This window comes from Bison bison, unplaced genomic scaffold (genome assembly GCF_000754665.1).
Source record: "Bison bison bison isolate TAMUID 2011002044 unplaced genomic scaffold, Bison_UMD1.0 scf7180017864215, whole genome shotgun sequence".
NCBI classification, from domain to species: domain Eukaryota; kingdom Metazoa; phylum Chordata; class Mammalia; order Artiodactyla; family Bovidae; genus Bison; species Bison bison.
Genome location: NW_011494787.1, coordinates 1,063,729 through 1,086,760, shown reverse-complemented (window position 1 = coordinate 1,086,760; position 23,032 = coordinate 1,063,729). Strand labels below are relative to the sequence as shown.

Genomic DNA, 23,032 nt, shown 5'->3' with positions numbered 1-23,032 from the left:
ACTTCCTGAGATGGGGATCTGTGCACGATGGTGGCCGAGGAGAAGGGGGGGGGGGGGGGGCAATAGATTCAGAGCAAAGCAAATTGGTGGGTGAAGGAAGCACAGGGAAACAGGTTTAGTGGGAGCTGAGGGTGTGGAGACTGCATAGGTTGGAGGGATTCATTCTGCAAATGAGGAGGGACATATGTCTCATTTGAATGCAAGTAAGGAAGAGACCACAGAAATGTATGCATATTTTTGGAAGAAAGCTTGCACAAAATTCACAGGTTATATCCATAAGCAAGGCCTCCATCTCAACTTTTGAGGGGTGTGAGGGTTTTCCTTTCTGGGAGCTAGAGCGAACCCTGTTTTGAGATCCTGGAGAGAAGTTGGTTGGAGTCCAGTAGAGCTTAGCCCTGGGGACTAAATTCACACACATACCTTCACAGTTCGCTGCATTTGGCAGCAATCTTGAGAAGTCCCTTCCTCACCCTAGTGTCCACGTTGCCTCCGCTCTGAGGGAAATCTGAGCAAGCTGGGAATGAGCTCTATCCTGCTGGGGAGAGCACCTGGGCAGGTAGAGACAGGTATCGAGGAAGCTTGGCGTGCAACTTTCCCAGGGACACAAGGAGGGGGTGAGAGAGCAGGTGAGGATCAGGATGAAGAATTTATGTCCAAGCACTTGTTTGCAGGGTTGAAAAGAAGGGAGAAAGACAGCAGGACATGGGAGGGACAGAGGCTGAGGGAGAGGAACCCCTGGTAAGGAAACCTAGGAAGGTGGGGCCCAAGGTGCGGAGGGGCGGGGCACATCAGATGTGGTGGGCAGTAGTAGAATACCCACATCCTTGGTCCCTGCTCGTGGACACCAGCCTGAGTGTTTCCTGAAGCAAACTCCTCTTTCTTCAGCTTGACTATAGAAGCATGGCCCAGGCAGGCATCCAGATGTGAAACTGGCTCTTCCCACTGGTGGCATATCCAGCGGGATGCAGGGGGGCAACTGCACTGGGTGCCGTCAGGAAAGGCTGCACCATTTGTAGAAAAATTACAAGCGGTAATGAAACGCCCTGACAGCATTCAGCGGTTCCAAACAAAGGCAGTGACGGGGTCCTCTCCCACCACGCTGGTATAGCACCGCTTCCTTCTCGGGCAGGACCACTGCTCCAAGCGTGCAGGAAGCAGCTTCAAGGGAGGAGGGCACCAGCCAGCATGGTCTCAGCCCACCCAACTCTGCTGACTCTACCTCACCCGCCTCCCCGAGGTCCCTGCTACAGCAGCCAACCGGGGAAAAGGGGTTTGTGTGCAAATCCCTACCCAGGCGAGCACCCCAGCAACAGCTTCGAGGCTTCCAGCACTTTCTATGGTTGTTCACAGCTCTTGACTATGGCTCAGAGATGTCCTTGCAGGAGATAGAATGGCCTCTTGGCATTGACACCTTGTCCAGGAGCCTCCTGGGAACTGGTCTTATCTGTCCCATCCTGGCCATGTGGCTTGCCAGCCTGTCAGAGTGGGAAATGCACTAACTCTATGACAACCCCTTCTATCTGGACCTTGACCAGCAGAAAATTCTCCCATAGTCTCTAATGGAAGTCTTTCTCCTTGGTCCTGGTTCTAAACTTCTAGGGTCATAGGAGCTGGTCTAATCCATATTCCACCCTGAAACCTTCCATATGCTCAAAAGCAGTTCTCTCATAGTCCCTGGGCTCCTCTGTTCCAGGCCAAAGCATCACACAGAGGCCCCACCCTGCTGGCCCCTGAGAGTGTTCCGAAGGCGCAAGCACAGCCCTCCATGTGTTCCCCTGTGTCCGCCAGTTTCCTTGTTAAGGCAAGCCACCCTCCCAGGTGTGAGTTATCAGCATCCTCGTGGTGGGCAGGGAAACTGAGGTAGCAGGCCTGTGGAGCACACAGTCTGGCTGTGGAGTCGGTGCCTTAGGCAGGCTGCTGGCAGCCCTCCCCTTGCCCTGGGACCTGGGATTCCCTGGCGCCTGGTGTCTCGGTGCTGCCGTCCTGTGCTGCTCAGTCTAGGAGGCAGAGCAGTGATGGGGGCGTTGCTGTCTTGCAGAAATCTCCTTCAGGGTATGGATGTGTGGGGGCAGCCTGGAGATTGTCCCCTGCAGCCGAGTGGGCCATGTCTTCCGGAAGAAGCACCCGTATATTTTCCCAGATGGCAACGCCAACACATATATAAAGTGAGTATGCGTTGTGGGGTTCGGGTTCCCCGGGGGTGGCAGTGGCCATGGGCTTTTCTGGTGATAGGCTGTGGCTGTGCCAGGTTCTCTGGTAGGTTCGGCTGCCCGGGTGTCGTGAATGGACAAGGGCTGCATGCTATGCTTGCTGGGCCACAGCCTGGGCGAGAGAGGTCAGGCCTGCCCATCCAGGTCCAGGCCGGAGGCCTTGAGGCCTTTCTCCACCCTTGACTTCTCCCAGGCTTGTCAAGGCCCTGCCTGTGGCCTCGGGGGCTTCGAGTCACTGGGCAGCACCCTCCTGCAGGGCTCAGGGCTCTGGGCATTCTTTGGGGCAGGGGGAGGGCAGCCATTTTTGCCCCTGAGTTCTAGAAGATCCCCTGCAGGGATCACCTTCAGGCTGGGTCACCAGGGGAAAGGCCATTCGGGAATGGGGAGGCACAAGTAGATACAGCCCAGGTGACTGCTCCACGGCTTCGCAGGTGCACAGAAACGGCCAGGCTGGCGTAGTCCCTGAGGCCCTGGGCTCCTTTCCTGGGGCTCGCCGCTTCCTGCCTGGGAAGGTCGAAGGTCGTAGGGTCTCAGTGACCCAGCGATGCCCACTTGCCTATTCTTGCTTCCTCGCTCCCTCCATATACCCGTCTCCTTTTCATGATTTCTTCTCCTTCAACCTTTTCCCTCTTCTTTAAAAATAACTCTGTACCTCCTTTTCTCCTGCTGCTCATCTTTTCCTCCAGCTTCTTCTCCCCTTCTCTCTAGTCCTCTTGTCACTTGACAACTTCACTCCCCATTTATTCCTCCTTTGCCCTTTTTCCCTCATTTGGTCCGTTTTGGGCAGGGGGAGCAGAGCGCCTCTTTGAGTGTTTTTCTTCCCCTGCAGTGTTTTCTTCTGGGTTCTCTCATCCTCGGTTACTCACACGTGTGGACAGGTGTGGGTGTGTACAGGTGTAGCGGAGCTATAGGCTTGACCAGTGAGAAAGCTGACCTCATGCTGGGAAGGTTAGGGTCATGAGAACCCCTTTAGCAGGGACTAGAACAAAGGCAGGGCTGCCTGGGGTCCTGACAGGGGAAGGTGAGCTGGAATGCCTGGTGCAGGAAAGTCAAGGGGCTATGATGTGGAGTGGGGGCCAGCCGGGGAGTGGGGGGCAGAGCCTCAAGCTCTAGAAAGTTCTTTGCATTTGAGACTGGCCCCTGCTTGCCACCAATGGAGTTGGGGGGAAACTTGGGGCAGTGTGGTCTCGGCAGCGTCCAGTGTGCTGATGGTCAGGCCAGTGGAGGGAGCCGGCAAGGAGCTGTCTTCAGTGCACCAAGAGCTGGACTGCGTGTTGGAAACTCCTTCAGGTCCACGGGCTTGAAGGGCAGGCCATGCCCTCTCAGTGACACCCCCGAGTCCATGCACTCAGGCCTTGGGAGGTGCTGCTCAGGCTTCTGATTGTTTTCCCATGTCTTCTCTTCCTGGTACCCTGGTGTCCCTGACAGCTGAGTGACAACATCCTCCATGTCTGTCTCTTTTTCTGTGACCTTGGGGTCAGACTCACTGCAAATAGCTATTTTTTTTTAAAAAAAACTTCAGAGTCTTGGAAAACATTTGACCAGGATGGCTTGGTTACTTCATTCTTTACACCTGCGCCAAGCTAATCACACGGCCGGTGCAAATCTCATGTGTGACTGGCTTCCCCCTTGGAGTGCTGTGCCCTTTGCTGATAGGGAGAGTTCTAGAATAGGAGCCCACGGATGACCAGAGATGAGATGGTCAACACTCTTCCCTCTTGTACGGGCACCAAAGGGGCATGCCAGATTCTCCTGGCTTTTTTTCTGTTTTTCTGAGAGCCGTGGGAAGTTCAATTTCTGGTATAATTTCTCTGGTCTGTGCCTTTTGGGAAGAGGGTATGTCATGACTACTAAAATCCTGTGTCTTGGGGCAGAGGCCCCTCTGGAGACTGGTGGGCTTAGCACCCTGGGGAGAATAAAGTTACTGGATCATGGTGGCTCCCATGGGGGTGACACTGCCCACTCATCACATGTGTGTATTTTACCTAGATATGTCCCCAGTCCTCTCAGACAGCCCGTCCCTGACACCCCTTGTCTCCCCAGGAACACCAAGCGGACAGCTGAAGTGTGGATGGATGAATACAAGCAGTACTATTATGCTTCCCGGCCATTCGCCCTGGAGAGGCCCTTTGGCAAGTAAGTGTCTCCTCTGGTTGGTTTGTGCAGACAGCCCAGAGCCCCAGCTCACCGGCCCGAGGCGAGAGGGTCTCGCTGGCCGCCAGGCCCCTCCAGGGCCAAGGCTGGGCCTGTTCTCCCTTCCTGTGCCTTCTTGCTCCTGCCTCATCCTGGGCACAGGGCCCTGGGCCACGCCTGTGGGAGACCCTGGCAGCCTGGACCATCCACTCAGTGGGTAGAGCCATGCCCCATGCAGTGGACTGGTATTTCCAGCTTTTCACAGAAAGGTGGGATGCTGGGCTAAGCAGCCCTGCTCCCTCTAGATTAGAGTTTCCTCCTCCTCCCTCTCAGCTACCGAAGCCTAAATCCTCCTCTTTTTAGGAGGAACGGTACTGTGTAGACCGCCTCTAGAGCAGGGCTCCAGCTTCTTGTGGGTGGAAGAGGATAGGGAGAGGAGTTAAGGGCCAGATGCCATTTCATGAGTTGCCTCACTAGTCCTCTGCAAACTGAGAAATGGGTATAATTACCCCTGTTTTACAGATAAGGAGCCTGAGGCTTCTACAGCTTCAGGTACTTGCCATAGATCACACCATTATAGGAGGAAAAGCTCAGAACACACCTGTCTGATCCCCCCAAACTTTGTGATGTTGCATTCCCCAACTCAGGGCTGGTCTGAGTAGAGAAAAATGGCAACTTGATTGATGTCATATTCATCTTTTTGGCGAGGGGGCGACTGGTGGCTTTTGTCATCTGATGTCCCTCAGTCGTACTAAGGCTGTGGAGCAGATGGCATGTTTGCAGCCTACACGCCACCGATCGAGCCCATCACTCCCAGGTGGATTAAATCACGAGCCTGCCAAAGTGTTTGCATTTCTGAAACTGAAAGCCCACGCTGGTCTCCGCTTCTCCTCAGAGCCTCCCACAGTGTTTCTTCTGAGTCCTCAGCTAACTTCCAGTTCATTGGCCGTGTCCGTCCACCCTTCCTTTCTTCACTGCTTTCCCCCTCCAGCTTGGGTTCTACTTTCTTGCGTAAGCAGAGTGCTTAAAAGACGTTGTCCTTGAATCTCTTGCCATGTTGGGCATCTACCCACCCTCCCAGACCTCCCTCTTGACCTTGGGTGAACCTGACTTTGTGCCTTTTCCTCCCTGTGGGCAGGCTGCTGAACAGCTCTGGGAATATTAGCCGGTGCTGCTAAGTCTCTGTGGCCATCCAGCTCAGGGAGGCCCTCAGCGGGGCTCTTAATCCTGCCCCCTTGCCGGCCGGCATTCTCCCTTGACCTCCATTTGTACCTTTTCCATTTTCTCCAGCGGCGGAGTCCGCTCTGCTTTCACTCACAGCACGTGACACCTCTGTTTTATGGATGAAATAGACAGCACCAGCTTCCTGAGCCCGACCACCCTGTACCTGCACTATCCTCCTGTCTCTTTTATCTGGAAGGATAAGGGGTGCCTCCCACTGTGGCAGGCCAGCCCTCTACCTGTTCCCCAGATGCACTCTTCTCTCCTGCATTCATTCATAAATCAGCACTGATCAAGTTCCCACTGCCTGGATTCATCTCCTCCTGCCTCTCAGCTTCTCAAACTTTAATGTGCACACGGATCTCCCAGGGATCTTGTTACAGTGTGGATGTTAGTTCAGTAGGCGTGCATTTCTACGAGCCCCAGGTGGTGCTGTGCTGCTGGCCTGAGGACCTCAACTCAAGGAGCAGAATTCCAGGGTGATGGTTTCCAGACTCTCTGCAGTCTCAGTCACCTGGGGAGCTTCAAAAACTGCTGCTGCCTCTATTCCAGCCCCAGAGAGTAGACTGAGTCTGGGCTGTGTCCTGGGCTGTAGAATTTGTAAAAGATGCGCCCCCCCTCCCCAACTAGGTGACTCTAACCTGCAGACAGTGTGGGAGCCCTTGTTCCAGGGGACTTCGCCTGCCCTGTGCCTTCACGCTCCCTGATCACCCAACTCTCTTCTCAATTGCATGGTTCCCATTAGTATTTAAATTTATTCTGTATCTTACATATGTTTTAAAAAATAAAAAAGAGAAGGAAAGAAACTATAAGAACTCTCCCTCAATCCGACGTTGTTCATCGCCTACCTTGTCTTCTGCTCCTTCAGAGCCAAGCTTCATGAAAGAGCTGCCACATCGCTGTCTGTGGCTCCCCGTTTCCCTGCTTCTGACTGTGAGCTGAGGCCATGGCCTCCATCCCCTACGATCACTCCCACCTGGCCCACCCATGGCCCCCTGGGACCCTTACCTTCCTCGATTACTCCATTGATATGAGTCTTCTTCCACCCAAACCCCTTCAGGCACCCCTCTGATCTCGGTTTCTAGAACTGAAGTCTTGGCTCTCATCCTGAGATGCAAGCTGCACCCTCTCTGCCCACTCTGCAAGCTCAGGTTCCTCTGCCCACCCTTGTATGTTGGTCCTCCCCGAGGACCTGTCGTAATCCCTTGTCTTACTCCAGGTTTTCCCTGCCATCAGCCACCTCTGTGCTGCCAATAAACATGTTTCCATCCCTCTCCTGCACTTCTCCTCTGAGCTCCAGCCCTCAGAGAAGGAAAGGGCAACCCAACCAGTATTCTTGCCTAAAAAAATCCCATGGACAGAGGAGCCTGGTGGGCTACAGTCCATGAAGTCACAGAGTTGGACACAGCTGAGCGATTAAACACATCCTACACCTCTCCTGAGCTCCAGTCCTTATGTCCGAATAGCAACTGGACATCTCTGCCTGGATGCCCCCTAGTCTCCTCTGACTCAATGAGTTCTAACTGAACTCTTCCTGTTTGCTCCTAAACTTGCTCCTTTCCCCATATTCCCCACCTTAGCTCTTCCATGCATCCTGTTGTCAAACCAGAAATCTTGAGTGTCAACTTTGACTTCTCTCTCCCTGTCCTCCCACACCTAAACAATCACCAGGTCCCAGAGATCCTGCCTCACTCATACACTGATCGTCTGGATTCTTGCAAATACTGAACATTTAGCCTTTTTCAAAAGATGTCATTCCTGTCCTCATGTTACTTAGCATCTGGTGAGGAGATGCAGTTAATGCTGTATAAGAAGTTCCAGTATCATGAGGGCACCCAGTCCAGTCTTTGGGGTGGAAGGAGGCGAGGCTTGAGAAAGCAGGGCTGGTTCTGTGTGGTTGCCCAGGAAGAACAGGGTGTATGTGGAAATCAGGTGTACTGGTGGAAGAGTAGAGAGAATGAAACCTGTCCCTTCTCTCCCATCCCACCCTACTCCCCTGCCAGAAAGCATGGTCAGCACCGGGTTTCGACAGTGATCTCCTAACTGCTCTCCCAGCTTTGGGCACCAATCTTATGTACCTTCAGTTGCTATTGTTGTTCAGTCGCTCAGTCATGTCCAACTCTTTGAGACCCCACAGACCCGGATTCCCTGTCCTTCACTATCTCCCAGAGTTCACTCAAACTCATGTCTGTTGAGTTGGTGATACCATCCAACCATCTCATCCTGTTGTCCCCTTCTCCTCCTGCCCTCGATCTTTCCCAGCACCAGGGTCTTCAGTGAGTCATTTCTTCGCATCAGGTGGCCAAAGTATTGGAGCTTCAGCATCAGTCCTTCCAATGAATATTCAGGGCTGTTTTCCTTTAGGATTGGCTGGTTTGATCTCCTTGCAGTCCAAGGACTCTCAAGAGTCTTTTTCAGCACTACAGTTTGAAAACATCAATTCTTTGGCACCATCGGTAGATGCTCTTAAAGGAATAATACTGTCACACTGTACTCTGTTTCAAACCCATCCGTGGCAGCCCATTGCCCTGAAAATAAAGGCCAAGCTCCTCCTTGGTATTTCACAGGACCTTTTTGACTGCACGTTCACCTCTCCCATCACTCACCTCCCTTCTCCAACTCCCCCCACACACATTCTAACCTGCACCACTGCTACCACCAACAGAACCCTTCCCTCTTCACATGCACTCATCTCTCTTTGCTGTTCCCCTGCCACTACCAGGGGCCCCCACTTTACCCTCTTTCTGGTTTGTCTAGACAATGTCCACTTTCCTCCCAGCTTCCACATCACCACCCAACCACCACCAACCCGACAAGCAAGGGGCCACCTCTGAGGTGCTCCCACAGCCCCTGCACACCCACCCAACATCCACCCTGGGCTGTGAGCACCTTGTTCATTACCTGTCTTTCTTGCTTGAAAGCTCACCATCAGGTCCCTCTTGGGCACAATGCCTGGCACATACTAGGTACTCAATAAATGATGACAGAGGATGAGATGGCTGGATGGCATCACTGACTCGATGGACGTGAGTTTGAGTGAACTCTGGGAGTTGGTGATGGCCAGGGAGGCCTGGCATGCTGCAATTCATGGGATCGCAAAGAGTTGGACATAATTGAGCGACTGAACTGAACTGAAATATGTGATTCAGAAGCCCAGAACCAGCTAAAGAAGAGAATTCTTTGAGGCTGGCTTGGCCGGGATGGGGCTAGCGGGCGGGGGAATAAGGGTGGTATATTAAGAGCAGAATTCAAAGAGGGATTTGTGAGTAAGCAGACCCAGAGTCCTGGCAGTGAGTTATCAACAATACACCAAATATTCTTGTAGCTTTGTTTTTAATGAAAAGTAAAAACACCCCCAAATTCTATTTCCAAGTAAAAGCACAAATCCTTGGTGTCATCACCACTCCACTGTGAGGTAATTGCCAAGTGTTTCCATAGCTCTCTCTGGAGCTCTCAAAATCTCTCTTAGTTAATTTCTCCAGCACCCTCCAGAGATTCGTGGGTGCAGAGAGTGGGCATGGGCTGCACGGGGCACCTCCCAGCCTGGAGGGTGGGTGCCCCTGGGCCCATGTGGCTGGTACCTGTCACCAACCAGCTGTGTTTTGTCTCCGTGTCTCCCTGTCTCTGCCGCCCCCAGCATCGAGAGCAGGCTGAATCTGAGGAAGAACCTGCAATGCCAGAGCTTCAAGTGGTACCTGGAGAATGTCTACCCAGAACTCAGGTACCCACCCTGTGCTTTGAGCCTTTGCTGCCTGCAGAGAGAGACCCTCTGCTAACTTGGTTTGGAGAAGGGACTGCCCGTGGCCATCTGTATGAGGGGTTTTAACTAGATGGAGGTCTGAAAAGACCAGTTGGCTCTGCTTATCCCGGAAACCAGAGAGAGAATTTTATTCATTGGTGGCATGAGGGATTGAGGTTGGCTTCTAGCAGTATTTCTCAACTGCTGGGGTTTGAGCTCTGGAGTGTGACCTCAGGGCGTGGACTCACTGATTCCAGGCTCCACACTCCTGAGTCATTCTTTGCTGCCGCCTCATTCCTAGTGGCACCTCTCCCATCCTCAGGCCCTGAGTAGTACAGGTCATTGCAACGCAACCAGGGCAACGTGTCCCTGCCATTTTCCAGACACTGCCTGACCTGTCAGACAGCTGGTGTTACTGTTAATCCTAAGAACCACAGATTCTCATCCCTCCCATGGCCTTCCTCTAGGGTGCCCAAGGACTCTTCCATCCATAAGGGCAGTATCCGACAGAGGCAGAAGTGCCTGGAGGCTCAGAAGCAGAAAGACCAAGAGATCTCCAACCTCAAGTTAAGCCCCTGTGTCAAGACCGAAGGCAAGGATGCCAAGTCCCAGGTAAAGTAACCTGGGACTACTTGAATGGCTGGGGATACTTGAACATATGAACGTGCTTGGCCTCTGCTTCCTGCTTTTGCATGAACCAGGTGTCTAGTTATACCTGGAGCTCTGCAGCAGAACAGGAGAAGCACAATTCTCCTCACTCTGGGACTGGGTTCACTCTGCTAGGTTTCCAAATGCATGGGCTTTCTCTTAAGATGCCTCCCCGGGCAACTTTGCACCTCTAGGGATTAACCATTAAACTAACAGGAGTTGAACGAGGGTGTCCAAGCTGCTGCTGGTAAATGTGGGTTGGATCAGGCAGGGTGGGCAGCATGGCCACCTCAAAAGTATAAGATGCAAACTGAAAAGCCACTGCCTCCAGGATGAAATACCTGCTCTATGAGTCTCCCTGCTGATCTAACCCTGTCTTCCAGGCAGTCACATCAGTGGCAGTACGGCTTTTCCCATCGTCCACCATTCTGGTCTCTGGGCAGGTCCCTTGATCATTGTTCTTCTGCCCTCGCAGGCCTATGGCTCCACCTCTGTTCTCTCCTGCTTCCCCCAGGTCTAGAGACCTCAGTCGCCCCTTCTCAGAAAGGTTTCCTTGTGCCTTAGCTGATTCATCAACACTCTGTGAGTGTTCTGCCCTCTGAGGATCAAGCTCTTTTAAAAGTCACTGGCACATTCACAGCCTGTCTCAACCTCTGTAACACTTGACCTGCTGGATGCACTAGAGCTTGTCCATTTTGTGACTTCCCTCCTGGCTCTGGGGACGCTGCGTGATCCCAATTATCCTGCATTTCCGTTCTTTCCACTGCTTGTTTTTACTGCTGGCTCCTCTCCCCAGCTCTCAGACCCTTATGGTGAATATTCACCAAGGTTTTCAATTCACTGTTCTTTTCTCTGTGAGTGGTTTCTTGGAAATTTTATTCATGCTTTCAGCTTTAGTAACCTCCTCTGTCTTACTGATTCACAAATTCAGTGCCTTCACCCATCCATGAATTCACTCATTCATTCATTCACTCAACAAACATGTACATTCTCTGCTGACTGTGGAGATGCACAGACGAGAGGCCATGTTGCCGGCGTTGGTGGCCCCTCGAGGGATCTAATGTTCCTTGAACAAGTCAGCAGCCACTGTGATCTAATCTCTGCCCTGGAGAGAGTTTGGTCCATGATGCTGTAGAAGTGCAGAGCGAGGGTGTCCAACCTCTGCATGAGGGTTGGGAAGTCTTCCCAAAGGACCTGAGCAGGAGTGGTGTCCTCAGAGATGAGTAGAAACACACGGGTCAGGAAGGGGAGAAAGGGCAGGCGGGGAAGTCCAGCATGTACCACGCCCTGGGCCTGGGAGGCAGGGTGCCTTTCAAGACATAGTCAGAGGGGTGGAATGTGAGGGAGCTACAAAGGTGAGGCCGGAGAGGAAGAGGCACATCACAGCCTCTTTTCCCAGCTGAAGAGGTTGAGTTTTATCCTCAGGAGTAGGAGCTGTGCAATCCCAGGAGATGGATGGAGGCTGGCGGGTTTACACTTAGCTGACCCTCCCAGACTCTCCCTCTCAAACACCGGGCGATAGAGTCAGTCCACGGCCGTGACAAACCCTTCTGAAATTCAAGCCATCAGATGGCTTCAAGCACCTATCAGGCTCCCCAGCCATTGCACCATCCCATTAATTCTCTCTGAGTGGTCACCTTTCCCAGGCTCTGAGTTTCCAGTCCTGACCATCATCTCCCATGGCTCCTGTTTCTCCCGCATCCCCCATTCCTGCAAGGCCCAGCCCTCCTCCCCTCAGAATAGCTGTTCTCGGCCCCGGCATTCACTTCTTCAGGCCAGATCAGCAGCCCTCTGGCACTATTGACAGTTGGGGCCGGGTCACTCTGTGGTGGGGACCATCCTCTGTGCTGTAGGCTATCTAGCAGCTCCCCTGGTCCCTGCGCACTGGATGTCAGTAGCATCCCCCCCACACACACCAGTCTTGCCAATCAAAGCTGTCTCCAGGCTTTACCAAAGGCCCCTGGAGGACAAGACCACTCTGCTTGGGAACCGCTGTGTTAGATTATGGCCACTGTCTCAAGTAACATGTAGTCACCAGACCATGGTTCCCCATCCCCATGCAGCCTTCAATGGCTCCCCAGTGTCTGCCACAAAAACCCACGGCCTCGGCCTGGCACTTGAGGCATCACACCCCCAGCCTCCAGATTGCCGAGATTGTTCCAAAAATCATCTCTGCTCCAGCAGGACATGGGAGGGGGCTGCCTGAGTCAGACAGGAAAGGGGGAAGGAGACAGAGGTGTCGACTGCGCTTGAAGTGTGGCAGCACGGCTGAGAATGACACCACTTGTCAATGGCGTTTTATGAAACGTGTGAGGAGGTAACGCGCATCGCTCTCTTCTGATTCTGCTGTGGGCCCTGCTCGTGGGGGATTGCAAACAGCCAGAATGTCATTGCCCCCGCTCCCTGGAACAGAAGTTTGCCTTGTCCGTTTGTAGCAGAGTAGGGGTTCTTCTGTCTTTGGTTGCATAAGAAGTGGCAGCGGGTAGCCACAGGCTCTCTGGGTCTCAGGAAGGAGCCCCCCTACTCCTGTAACCTGGCCAAGGGAGATGCTGCCAGGCCTTCATTTAACTGGGAAGGAAAGGTCCCTCCTCTGGCTGACATTCTGGTGGAGTGAGGAAGGGGAGAGGAAAGAGCTGTCACTGTTGTAAACTACGGCTTATCACGAAAACAGTCTTCAAGTGAGCAAAGAGTTCTTTCCTAGAAGATCTTGCCAAGCTGTCACTCCTCTCTGCTTCAGAGAGAACAGTTGGGTGTGTGCGGCAGCCGTTCGAATTCGGGATATGGAAAGAACACACGAGTTGGGAAGATGTTCAGTTTTCATCAACAGATGACACCTACTGAGTGTGCGTGGTGCCCCGGGCACCAGGCTGCATGCTGGGGTACAGGGTGGGACTAAGCCGGGTTAGACACAGCTCTCTCCTAGCGGGGCCCACAGCCAACAGCAGGCCTGGGGTGCCTGTCCAAGTATTCTGAAGGTGTTGAAACCATGAAGAGAAATCCACATAGTTATTTCAGCCAGACTGGTCCCCCAGGTGTGTGCCTGGGGGTGCATGCATGTGTTTCTGGGTGTGTGCGTGTTCGAGCCTGTGTGTGCATGGAGTGTACACCCTTGTGGGATTGACTTAGGTTACCTTTCTCTTCCTTTCAGTGTCTGCTTCTCCTTCCTGCATAGACTCCCTGAGCTTCCTCCTGTTTCCCGACCCCTCCTGCTAATGCACTCACCCTCCTTTCCTCCTCTCCCTTCCCACATCTCTGGCTTCTCCTACCCCTTGGCCATTCAGAGATGTCACATTGCCCCTCAGACCCCGGACTCTCTCACCTTCTCTCCTGCCCCCACCTCTCTGTCTCTGAGAGGCCATGTCAAGGAAGTGATATAAAAACCCAGTTAAGTAGATATTATCCTCATTTTACAGATAATGAGACTGAGGTCTGGGGAGATGATCCTAGGTCAGATGCTAAGAAGTGAGGAAGGCAGGATTTGAAAACCTGGCCGCCACACTACATCTGCTGTTCCTGATGCTGCAGCTCGAATCATAACTGGTTCCAGGGCCCTTTTATCCCACTGAATCTCAGGAGAAGATGTCCGTCTCTGAGGCCCCTCCTCCAGGCTGTAAATATTAAAACTAGAGATCAGCTCCTCCTTGACAGGAGATAGCCAGCATGAGGTTCTTCCTCTTGGCTACTTTCCAGTGGCAGCCCCTGTGAGAAGGAAACCAAGGTCACACCCCATGTCAGGGACCTGGGAAGGGGCAGACCCGACATCGACGGGAACTGAGCAAGAATGTGAATGGAGGCCCACTCTCCGCAGACTCTGTACCAGCCCGGGGACACACACGGCTCTGCCTTCCAGCCTGGGCTGCCCCCTTTTCTTCCCACCTCACCTCTGTCCCCACTGTGAACTCCCAGCCTGCATCTCACCATGTGGTCACTCCCCTCCAAACAGTCCACTTAGGGCCTGGGTGTGGGTACTAGGGACTCAGTCAATCCTCTGGAATGGACCCAGGGAGAGAGATCCATGCAGGTCCTGAATTGGGCTCAGGTCATTTGGGTGGTGGGTTCTGGGGTCCTTGACTGGTGAGCAGAGCATGGGTGTCTGGGGCCTTGAATTCTGCTTCCAGTTGGCCACTCACTCCCCAGGTGGCATGTCCCTGGGCACGTGGGTGTCCATGATGTTGAGAGAAGTCCATATGACCGTGGCTGTTTTCTGGCTCCAGTGCTGGCTTACCACCCTGTTCTACCCCCAGCCCCATCCATCCCTCACCCTGCCTTACCTTCCTTTCTCCACTTGTTTGTCAACCTTGGGAACAAAGTAGTTAACCCGAGTGTGTTTTCAAGATGATGGCAGCCTGGTACCTTGGGTAGAGAGTGAGAGAAGTACACCATCAGTTTGTAAATATGTGAAGCCCCAGGAGTCTCCTGGGTAATAAGTTTCCTGTCAATTTTATTGGATTCCCTAGAAAAATATTTGTGAAGGATAGAAAAAGACAGATGTACCAATATAGCCATATCCCAATTTAAAGAAATGGGGAAAACATACAGCTTTTCAATGTGTTCTCCTACCTGGAAGCCCAACAATTCAGGCTACCCGCTTGTGAAGGATTCAGGCAGGCAGCTGGGTGGCCTGGAGATGAAGATCAAAGCCCTTCCCCCCCAAACCCACACTCGCACTGGCGCCTCTCCATGAGTCTCCACATGGGACAGGCTGCCAGCAGTCACTCCCCACCTGACACCACCCTTCCTCCCCAGCTTTCTCAGCACACCCTTGGGCATGGCCCCAGCATGACTGCCTCTCAAATGTCTCTCCTGGGAGGTAAAGCAAAGGCAGTTTTCCAAAGGGAGACCTCCAGGGCCATCTCTCCTGTTGGCATCCTGCACCAGTACAACCAACAGGCAGTAACTGAGCTCTTGGTCTGTAGCCAGCACCGTCTGGAATGTCTATGCATCACCCTCCATGTAAGGGGCTGCTGTTACCTTCATTTCACAGATGAGGAGACCAAGGCTCAAAGTTAAGTAGATCATCCAGGTTTGGGGGTTCATAAACAGGCGAGCCAGGATTCCTGCCCCGGCAGTCACTCCAGGGCCCAACACAGTACATCCTGGGTGTATTCTCACAGCGTGGGAGGAAAGCACAGGATGGACTGGAAACGAAGACTCCAGAGCGAGTCTAGTGAAGATGCCAACTTCACTAAAGGAGGGGAGTGTGTCCCAGAGCCTCCCCTGGTTAGAGGGCCCCAAACTGGGTGTGGCTGAGCTCTGTCCTTGCGGGTGATGAAGACCCCCAGCACAGCCGATCAGTGCATTCGGGGGATCCCGCAGCTACACAGGTGCATCAAGAGGTCAGCAAAACTGAACGTTCACTTGAATCCACCCGTTCATGCCCAACATCTTGTCTGAAGTGGGCTTCCAGGGCATGTTTGATGGACCAGTGTGATGCCCGGTGTGGCTTAAGAGGTTCAAGGCCAGCCCATGGCCCTGGCTGTGCTAGGTTCAGATCCCATCTCACCGAGGGGGTCCCACGTTCACAGTCAACCCTGGGCTCTGCTCCTGGTGTTGCCCAGAGCAACCGTTGACCTCAGTCCCCCTCCCATCAAATTGGACCTACCTCCCAGAGTGGCTGTGAGAGTCTCGTAGACAATGAAAGTGGAAGATCTAGGACAGGAGCAGCCCTCGGCATTGCTTAATTGTGGCTGCCTAATCACAGAACGGCCAGCAGGGCTGGCTCCCATCCTCTATTTCTTCTCCATTGTTTATTCTTCCCCACATGGGGGAATTTTTGAAATGGAAACTGACCACCAGCAGGAAATGAGCTGCACTTCTGCCTAAAGGAAAACACAGCCCCCTAACTTCTGTCAACTTGGGAATGTTTCTCTGTCCTCACCTAACCACTCCTCCTTCCCATGTGTCGGGAAAATACTGTTCACGGAGATTCTGCTCCGGGGCCAGGCCCGTAGGTTGGTGTTCCACATGCATCTTCTTACCTCACCTCACAGCAATCACATGAACCATGTCAGTACCCCCATTTCACAGATGGTGTAAGCAAGGCTTAGATACGTTGACCAAGGCTACCCAGGTCGTATGAGAATCTTGCCAAAGCAGGACATGGGCCACCTGCCTCCAGAGACCAAGCTCTTAGACTCGGCTAGGGTTTCTCAACCACAGCACTATTGGCGTTGGTCTTAGATGATTCTTCATTGTAGGGACTGTCTGTGCATCGTAGAATGTTTTACAGCGTCTCTGGCCCCACCTACTAGTCAGTAATATCCCCAGCCTAGTCATAGTAGTCCAAAAATGCCTTCTGACACTGCCCAGTGTTTCCTGGGTAGGTGGCTGGGGGCAAAAGCACCTGACATGAGAAATACTACCCTAGGCTTATTGCTTCTTACCTGCTAGAGGTGGCTCTGGACCATTCTAGGGTCAAACCCTGTGCTGAGCCCCTGACTTAGCTTCCTGCCTACTTCCTTCAGAACTTTGCTCCTTTAGGTATCTCCTCATGAGAACTTGTTTCCTCTCTGCTTCTCCATCCAATGCAGGATGGTGAGCCCCAGGCTGGGCGCCATGGGGTCTGCTCCCCACTGACAGGCACTACCATCTCCACTCACACAGGCAGTTCCAGAGATGTCCTCTGAGCACGGAAGGCCTGCAGGTGGTCCAGCCTGGACCATACCCTTCCCATCATCGGTCCCCATCTTTCAGGGCAGGAGCAAAGCAGGTCAAGGGCCAGGAGGAGATGCCCTCCTGGGGCATCGCCTCCAGGATGGCCTCTGGGGTCTTCCCATGGATACGGCTGTCTGTGTGCACTGGGCTGGGACTTCTCCAGTCCCCCAGATGAAGCTGTCAGTGCTTGGCGATCAAGGCCAGGCCGGCCTGAGCCACTGGTGCTGCCTTCTTGAATTCATTTCGGACTCTGAGATTCATTTAATAAGCCCATTCATCACCAGCCATTCTGGGAAGCCAGACAGGCTGCAGAATGGGAATTGGAAACCCTCTCCTCACTTCCTGCCCTGCCTGCTCCTGTGTCGTGCTTCCCGTTAAGCTCTCTCCTCTCCTCTCCTCTCCTCTGCGCTCCTCTGGGGAAATGCAAGACTGGATTATTCTGATGCCAGTAAAGCACCAGCTAATGGAAAGTCCACGTGGTGTGAGGGCTTCGATACCTGTCTGACCTCCCTGGGGGATGGTCGGCTCAGCCCCCAGCCCCCCAGTGTACCATGTGCGTTCCTTCCTGAAACGCATTTGTGGATGGGAGGTGTCTCGGGGCACAAGGACCCCCTCTCCCCACCCTCCCGCCTGCCATCCCCAGCATTTCTGGGTTTTGAAGCCCCTAAGATACTTAAAAAGAAATGCCAATATGGGTTTCCAGAAATTGTGGTATATGTTTTGTGTTTAATCAGTTAACTTTTTTAACATAAAAAAACACAAAGCCAGTGTATTATAGTGATCATAAAATAATTACAGGGTTTATTTTTAAAATGCTAATTCATGGTTCACTGCAGGCTGTGTGGTCACCCGACATTTTAAAAATAACAGGACAGAGCGATGAGCCTCATCTTTCTGCATCTCTAACTGTGTGTTTAGCCTCATTTCCCGACAATGCGGAAGTCTAACACTGAGGCCAGTTGTACCGTGGGCCTAGGCAAATGGCCTCCGGGCAGCCCTGCCCACAAACACCGGCCCTTCTCTCCCCTCTCCACTGGCCAGGGGATTGTCTGGGCTCACACCCAGGACCTGTGCCCACTTTCTTCATTACTCTCCCCAAATGTTTCGGACCCTAGAACCCACCGCTGAGCCTGATTCAGGACCCATGTGGGTCTCTCTCCCTGGGTCCATTGCAGAGGATGGACTGTGTCCTTAGTACCCACATCCAGGCCCACGGGGACCCTTAGAGGGGAGTGACCATGCGGGGAGGTGCAGGCTGTGAGTTCATGGTGGGGACAGAGGCAAGGTGGGAAGTAAAAGTGGGCAGCTCAGGCTGGGAGCCAGAGCTGCATAGGTTCCCTGATCTGTTGTGGGGTCTGCAGAGAGGAGGCCTCCACTCATATTCTTGCTCAATTCCCATCAATGTCAGGTCTCCCCCTCCCCAGCCCCCAACATGGGGTGTGACCTTGGTTTCCCTTCTCATAGGGGCTGCTGTTGGAAGCTGGCCAAGAGGAAGAACCTGCTGCCAGCTGTCTCCTGTCAAGGAGGAACTAATCTATAGTTTTAATATTTACAACCTGGAGGAGGGACTCTCAGAGACAGACATCTTCTCCAGAGATTAAGTTGAATAAAAGAGCCCTGGAACCAGACATGATTCCAGCAGCAGTGGCAACAACAGCAGAGAGGTTGGGGAGAGTGGGTGCAGGGGCCACTTCCTGTCACTGACTTCGGGTGACCTCTCTGACTTTACCTTCCTCCTCTATAAAAGGGGAATGATAACAGTACCTACCTAACTGGAGTCTCATGATTAAGTTAACATGTGTAAAGCTCCCAGAACAGTGCCTGGTACACAGTAAGTGCTCAAGAAATGCGAGCTGGTGTTAGCCGTATCGTCATGGTTCTGGTGTCACCTCCATGCATGTGGGTGTCTTCCCCTTTCAGCTAACCCTGGAGGAAGGCAAATGGTACGTGTAAGATGGTGATGTTCACAAGGCCAGAGGAGTATTATGCATTTCCTAATGTTTTTATTATAAAACAGTTTTGAATAGATAGAAGACTCCTTGGAGGAGCATGAAGAACCCCGGCAGACCCCTCCCAGGCTTCAGGAATTTTCAGTTCACAGCCAGTCTTCGTTTGTCTCTATGTCCATCCTACTCCCCAGGAGGACTTTCTGGGCTGGGTCTTTTCCTGGCACCGGTGGCCTGCTATGGCAACAGAGCATCAGTTGGACAGTGGGGGTGTTATGGAAGAGGAGGGGTACAGTGCTTACTGGGGTCCTCTCTGCAGTTCCCCTTGGGGCATCCAATTCACAAATCTTCTCTATCCCGTGATGAAGGCAAAGGACAGATGCTATCCCTGTTTTACAACTTGGGGAAAAACCTCTTGAAGGTTCGAGTTTGACAACTATTACGCCAGCATTCCTGCCCCTGATTTAAGAGCTAAGCAGTGGCCCAGGCTGCTTCAGCTGTTGGTTGCTGTCTTGTCTGTGGCACTTGGAACTCGTTTCTCATAATGAGCCTCACTGAATGCCCCTTTTCATCTGCCACCGGATCTCTGCTCGTCCTTCCAGTTCCTCAGCTCCTCCAGCTGCAGGAGCCCCAGGGCCAAGTGCTGGGTTCCCGTGGAGCACTGGTGTGCGTGCGCCCTCTTGGAACAGTTTTATTTCTTGTGACTTCCTTCTTTCCATCCTGCTCTTCTTCCACCCGTCCGTCAGAATACCTCCTCATTCCCTTTGTCTCTCTGTCTTCCTGTTGTCAGAGCTCTCACGTTTCCAGGGTGCCGATTTGGACGTCTTTTCAAAGAAGAGATGTTCTAAAGACAACTGCAGGGGGTGGGGGGATCCCTGGTCACGTGCCAGGTGGCTGCTTTAAATGTCAAGTGTGGGGAAGAGACACTCATCGAAACAGAGAAACTGGAGGCTGTGACGCTCAGCTGGGGTGTCGTTCAGCTTCCTGCCCAAGCCCAGAATTGTCCCTTGCCTCCCAGAGGTGACCTGCCTACCCCAGGCTGGTCCCCTTCATTGGAACAGGGGCGAGGACTTCACTGGAGGTGTGACCTGAGAGTCTCTGACTCTTGAGCAGCATTTTCCCAGGTGACCTGTTGACAGTGGGGTCCTCCTAGGACCCCCGCCCCAGTGCTTTGTACCAAGCTGTGCTAGTTGTCACACACGGGCACAGTAGTGTCCCAGCAGGGTGGCTTCCAAGCACCCTGAGGTGACCCTGCCTGGCCTCTTCTTTCCAGATCTGGGCCTTCACCTACACCCAGCAGATCTTGCAGGAGGAGCTGTGCCTGTCAGTTATCACCTTGTTCCCTGGCGCCCCAGTGGTTCTTGTCCTTTGCAAGAATGGAGATAAAAGACAGGTAAGTGCTCAGTGTGTCCACCCTGGGAGGTGGCCGCCTGTGTAGGTCTGAGTCTGTGTGTGGGAAAGAGAGAGGCTAGAGAGGAGGGAGAGTTGATAAAGAAGACATCCTTCTGGCTAGGAGAGAGGAGGGGAACTCTGGTCCCATCTGTGGTGCCCAGGCAGCCATCAGCTGCCACGTGAAAGCCTGTTGACCGCGTCGGACCTCTGCTTCACGTGTGTCCTGTACTGCCCAGTCCTGCTCAAACGCCTGCCAGGATCCCAGAGCATGCTGGGACAGAGTCTGCAGGCCACTAGGATAAGCAAGACTCGAACCTCTGCCTTCGGGGGCCTTGCTCGGGCTCTGGCAGAACGTCCCACGGAGTTCATAGCACTCTGGATGCATGACGTGCCTGGTTCCTGTGGGGGCAAAGTCGTTGGCTTCACCCAGTTCCCACCAACTGGGTCTTGTTTGGTGGGAATGCCCATTTTTATAGCTCACCAGCCGTGTGACCCTTGGCAGGTTCGTGGACGTCTCTGAGCCTCAGTTTCCTCCTCTGTGCAATGAGGCTGGTGATGAACATCATACAAGGCTGCTGTTTAAAGCAGTTCACCGAGTCATCCATCCATGACACCTGGTCAGCAGTAGCTCCCCCGTACCTGTCCATCCCCTCCCTCCTTGTTGTGTGTGGTGAGGTGTGGGATGCAGCCACACGAGACCCACTCTCTGCTTGGGCCCTCGTGTGCTGAAGCTCTTTGGAGGAGCAGAGATTCAGGCGCAGGGAGCTGCCCTTCCATCCCTGCTGCTTCACCACCCACCCCCCTCCCCCCAGCCACTCTCGCCCACTCCTTCATGACAGCGTGGATAGCGAGTGTGGATCATTTCTTTCGTTGCTTCTGTGACTAACTTGCTTCACATTTTCTGGCCTAGTGCTTGGAAAGTTATTGCCTTCTAATGAGTTTTCCTAGCAAACATATTGATTTTGCTTTTACTTTTTCTAATCCAATTTTTTAAAAAGCCAGCAACAATACCTGGTAAGGCAATTAGTTGCAGCTCTCTTCCTCCTTGAGACCATGAAGTCAAGTCTCTGGATGACCCTAGCCCTGTGGTGTCAACATTTTTGATAACACTGGAACTCCTGATACTGTTGCTAGGACCCAGGGCCTTAGTCAGAGAATCCCGCTTAATCCTCTCCCCTCTCCGACTCTCCAGCAATGGACCAAGACTGGCTCCCGCATCGAGCACATGGCGTCCCACCTCTGCCTGGACACAGACATGTTTGGCGATGGCACCGAGACTAGCAGGGAAGTCGTCATCAATCCGTGTGAGTCCTCACTCATGAGCCAGCACTGGGACCTGGTGAGCTCTTGAGGAAGCATTAGGCACGAGCAGGGGCCATGGGGCGGTGCTTCCCTGGGTGAGATGCAGACTGGAGACCAGGCTGCACGTGGCCACATGCTTAGCAGAAGCCCTGAATGGGGAGATGGACGCAGAGCTCCCCCCCACCCCCCAGGACGGGAGCGGTTGTCTCAGGGAGGATGCAGGCAAAGATGCAAGCCAAGAGGAACTCGGAGACAGATCCCCGTGTTCTCAATGCCATTAAGTTCCAGTCCTGGCTGGGTGTGCCCCGGAGTGGTGTCTGGAGACAGAGATCTGATGGAAAGTGTTGATGTTTGTCCCCTGTCTTACAAAAGAGGCCAGAGAAGAACAGCTTTCCTTGTCACTAGGCCAGGACTCCAGTGAAAGATGAAGAGTGGAGGTTGTTTTCAAAACAAATAAAGAACCTTAAAAGTTTTGTCTGTGTGTCTCTTACTTTGTTTCCACTTACGTTTAGCTCGAAGCTAGGTTAAGTTCTCCTTTGAATTGGGGCGTGGGGCTGATGGGGACTCATGGATGAAGAGGAGGACAGGGAGATGGAACCCTGCACCACCGACAGGCTGTGCAACCTTGAAAAGAGAGAGAACTTCTCTGACCCTTCATTTCCTATGATGTCAAGGAGGGGAGTTGCAGTGTTTCCTCCCAGGGGAGACATAGTCTCTCTCACCCAGGGATGTTGCATCTATTTAGGAACGCCAGGCTTTGCCTGGGGAGACCCTGCTGCAGTGGATCCAGGGTAGGATCCAGGCTCCTCCCTGGCTGGAATCACTGCCCTAGGCATCTCTGTGGACCCTATGACTTTATAGTCTGTGACCATTGGTTCAGGAGTTTCTTCTGCTAACAAATCCCCAGTCTGGTCTGGGAATTGGTTCTGTGGTTGTCCATTCTTAGTAACTAGGGTTTAAGAAAAGAACAGACCCATATTGTTTAAAAGTTCCCAGAATATGCCTGTACATTCTCAGCCAAGGTGAGTTCACTGCGTGTCAATTAGTAATGGTCTTAGCTGTCTATCACCAAGTAACAAACGACCCCAAAACATAGCAGCTTAAAGCAAGGTACATCTCTGATCGGACAGTTTCTATGGGGTGTGGCCTCACTGGGTCCCCTCCTTCAGGCTGACTTCAAAGGTTGCAATCAAGGCATTGCAGCGGTGGTTGGTTCCTCACTGTTGGCCTAAAGCTGCCCTCAGTTCCCTGCCATATAGGCCTCTTCAGCCCAGCAACAGAGCCAAGCAAGCCAGGAAGGCAAGGGTGCCGGCAAGACGGAAGTGACTGCCCTTTCCAGCCTCATCTCACAAGTTACCTTCCATCACTTGTGCCACATTCTGTTTGAGAGAAGCAAGTCATAGGCCCAGCCACACTCAAGGGGAGAGGATCTCACAAGAGAGCAGGTGCCAGGAGGTGGGGGTCACTGGAATCTGTTTTAGAATCCATCTCCCATCTTATACACTAAACAGGTGTCTGTCTCCCCTTCATCCAGAAAGCCTTCGATGATGCTGTTCAAGCTCCTCATTATAAAACTTGTTACTGTGGTAAGTGAAGGGCTGAAAGTGCACACCCAGCATCTCCACTGGTGACTGGATTTGTTTATGCTTTGTCTCCTATGTTTGCCGTGTTTAGTTACAATTTGGCTCTTTTATGGGGCTGTGTCACTTTCCACTGTGGAAAGGAGACAAGGCCACAGTAAAGACATCTATAGAAGAAGTGTTCTACTGGCTCCTTAAGCTATGTGT

General features: G+C 52.9%; 1 protein-coding gene across 1 annotated transcript in view; it reads left to right on the top strand.

Annotated features, from left to right (window-relative positions):
• Positions 1–21,718, top strand: part of GALNT14 (polypeptide N-acetylgalactosaminyltransferase 14) — a 79,645-nt gene extending 57,927 nt beyond the window's left edge. Inside the window, exons 10-15 of the mRNA XM_010845413.1 lie at positions 2,039–2,165; positions 4,254–4,346; positions 9,202–9,285; positions 9,771–9,915; positions 19,825–19,944; positions 21,136–21,718. Coding sequence (XP_010843715.1) covers positions 2,039–2,165; positions 4,254–4,346; positions 9,202–9,285; positions 9,771–9,915; positions 19,825–19,944; positions 21,136–21,294 — 728 coding nt within the window. The 3' untranslated portion in view covers positions 21,295–21,718. The remainder of the gene's footprint in view (positions 1–2,038; positions 2,166–4,253; positions 4,347–9,201; positions 9,286–9,770; positions 9,916–19,824; positions 19,945–21,135) is intronic.
• The last annotated feature ends 1,314 nt before the right edge of the window (positions 21,719–23,032 follow it).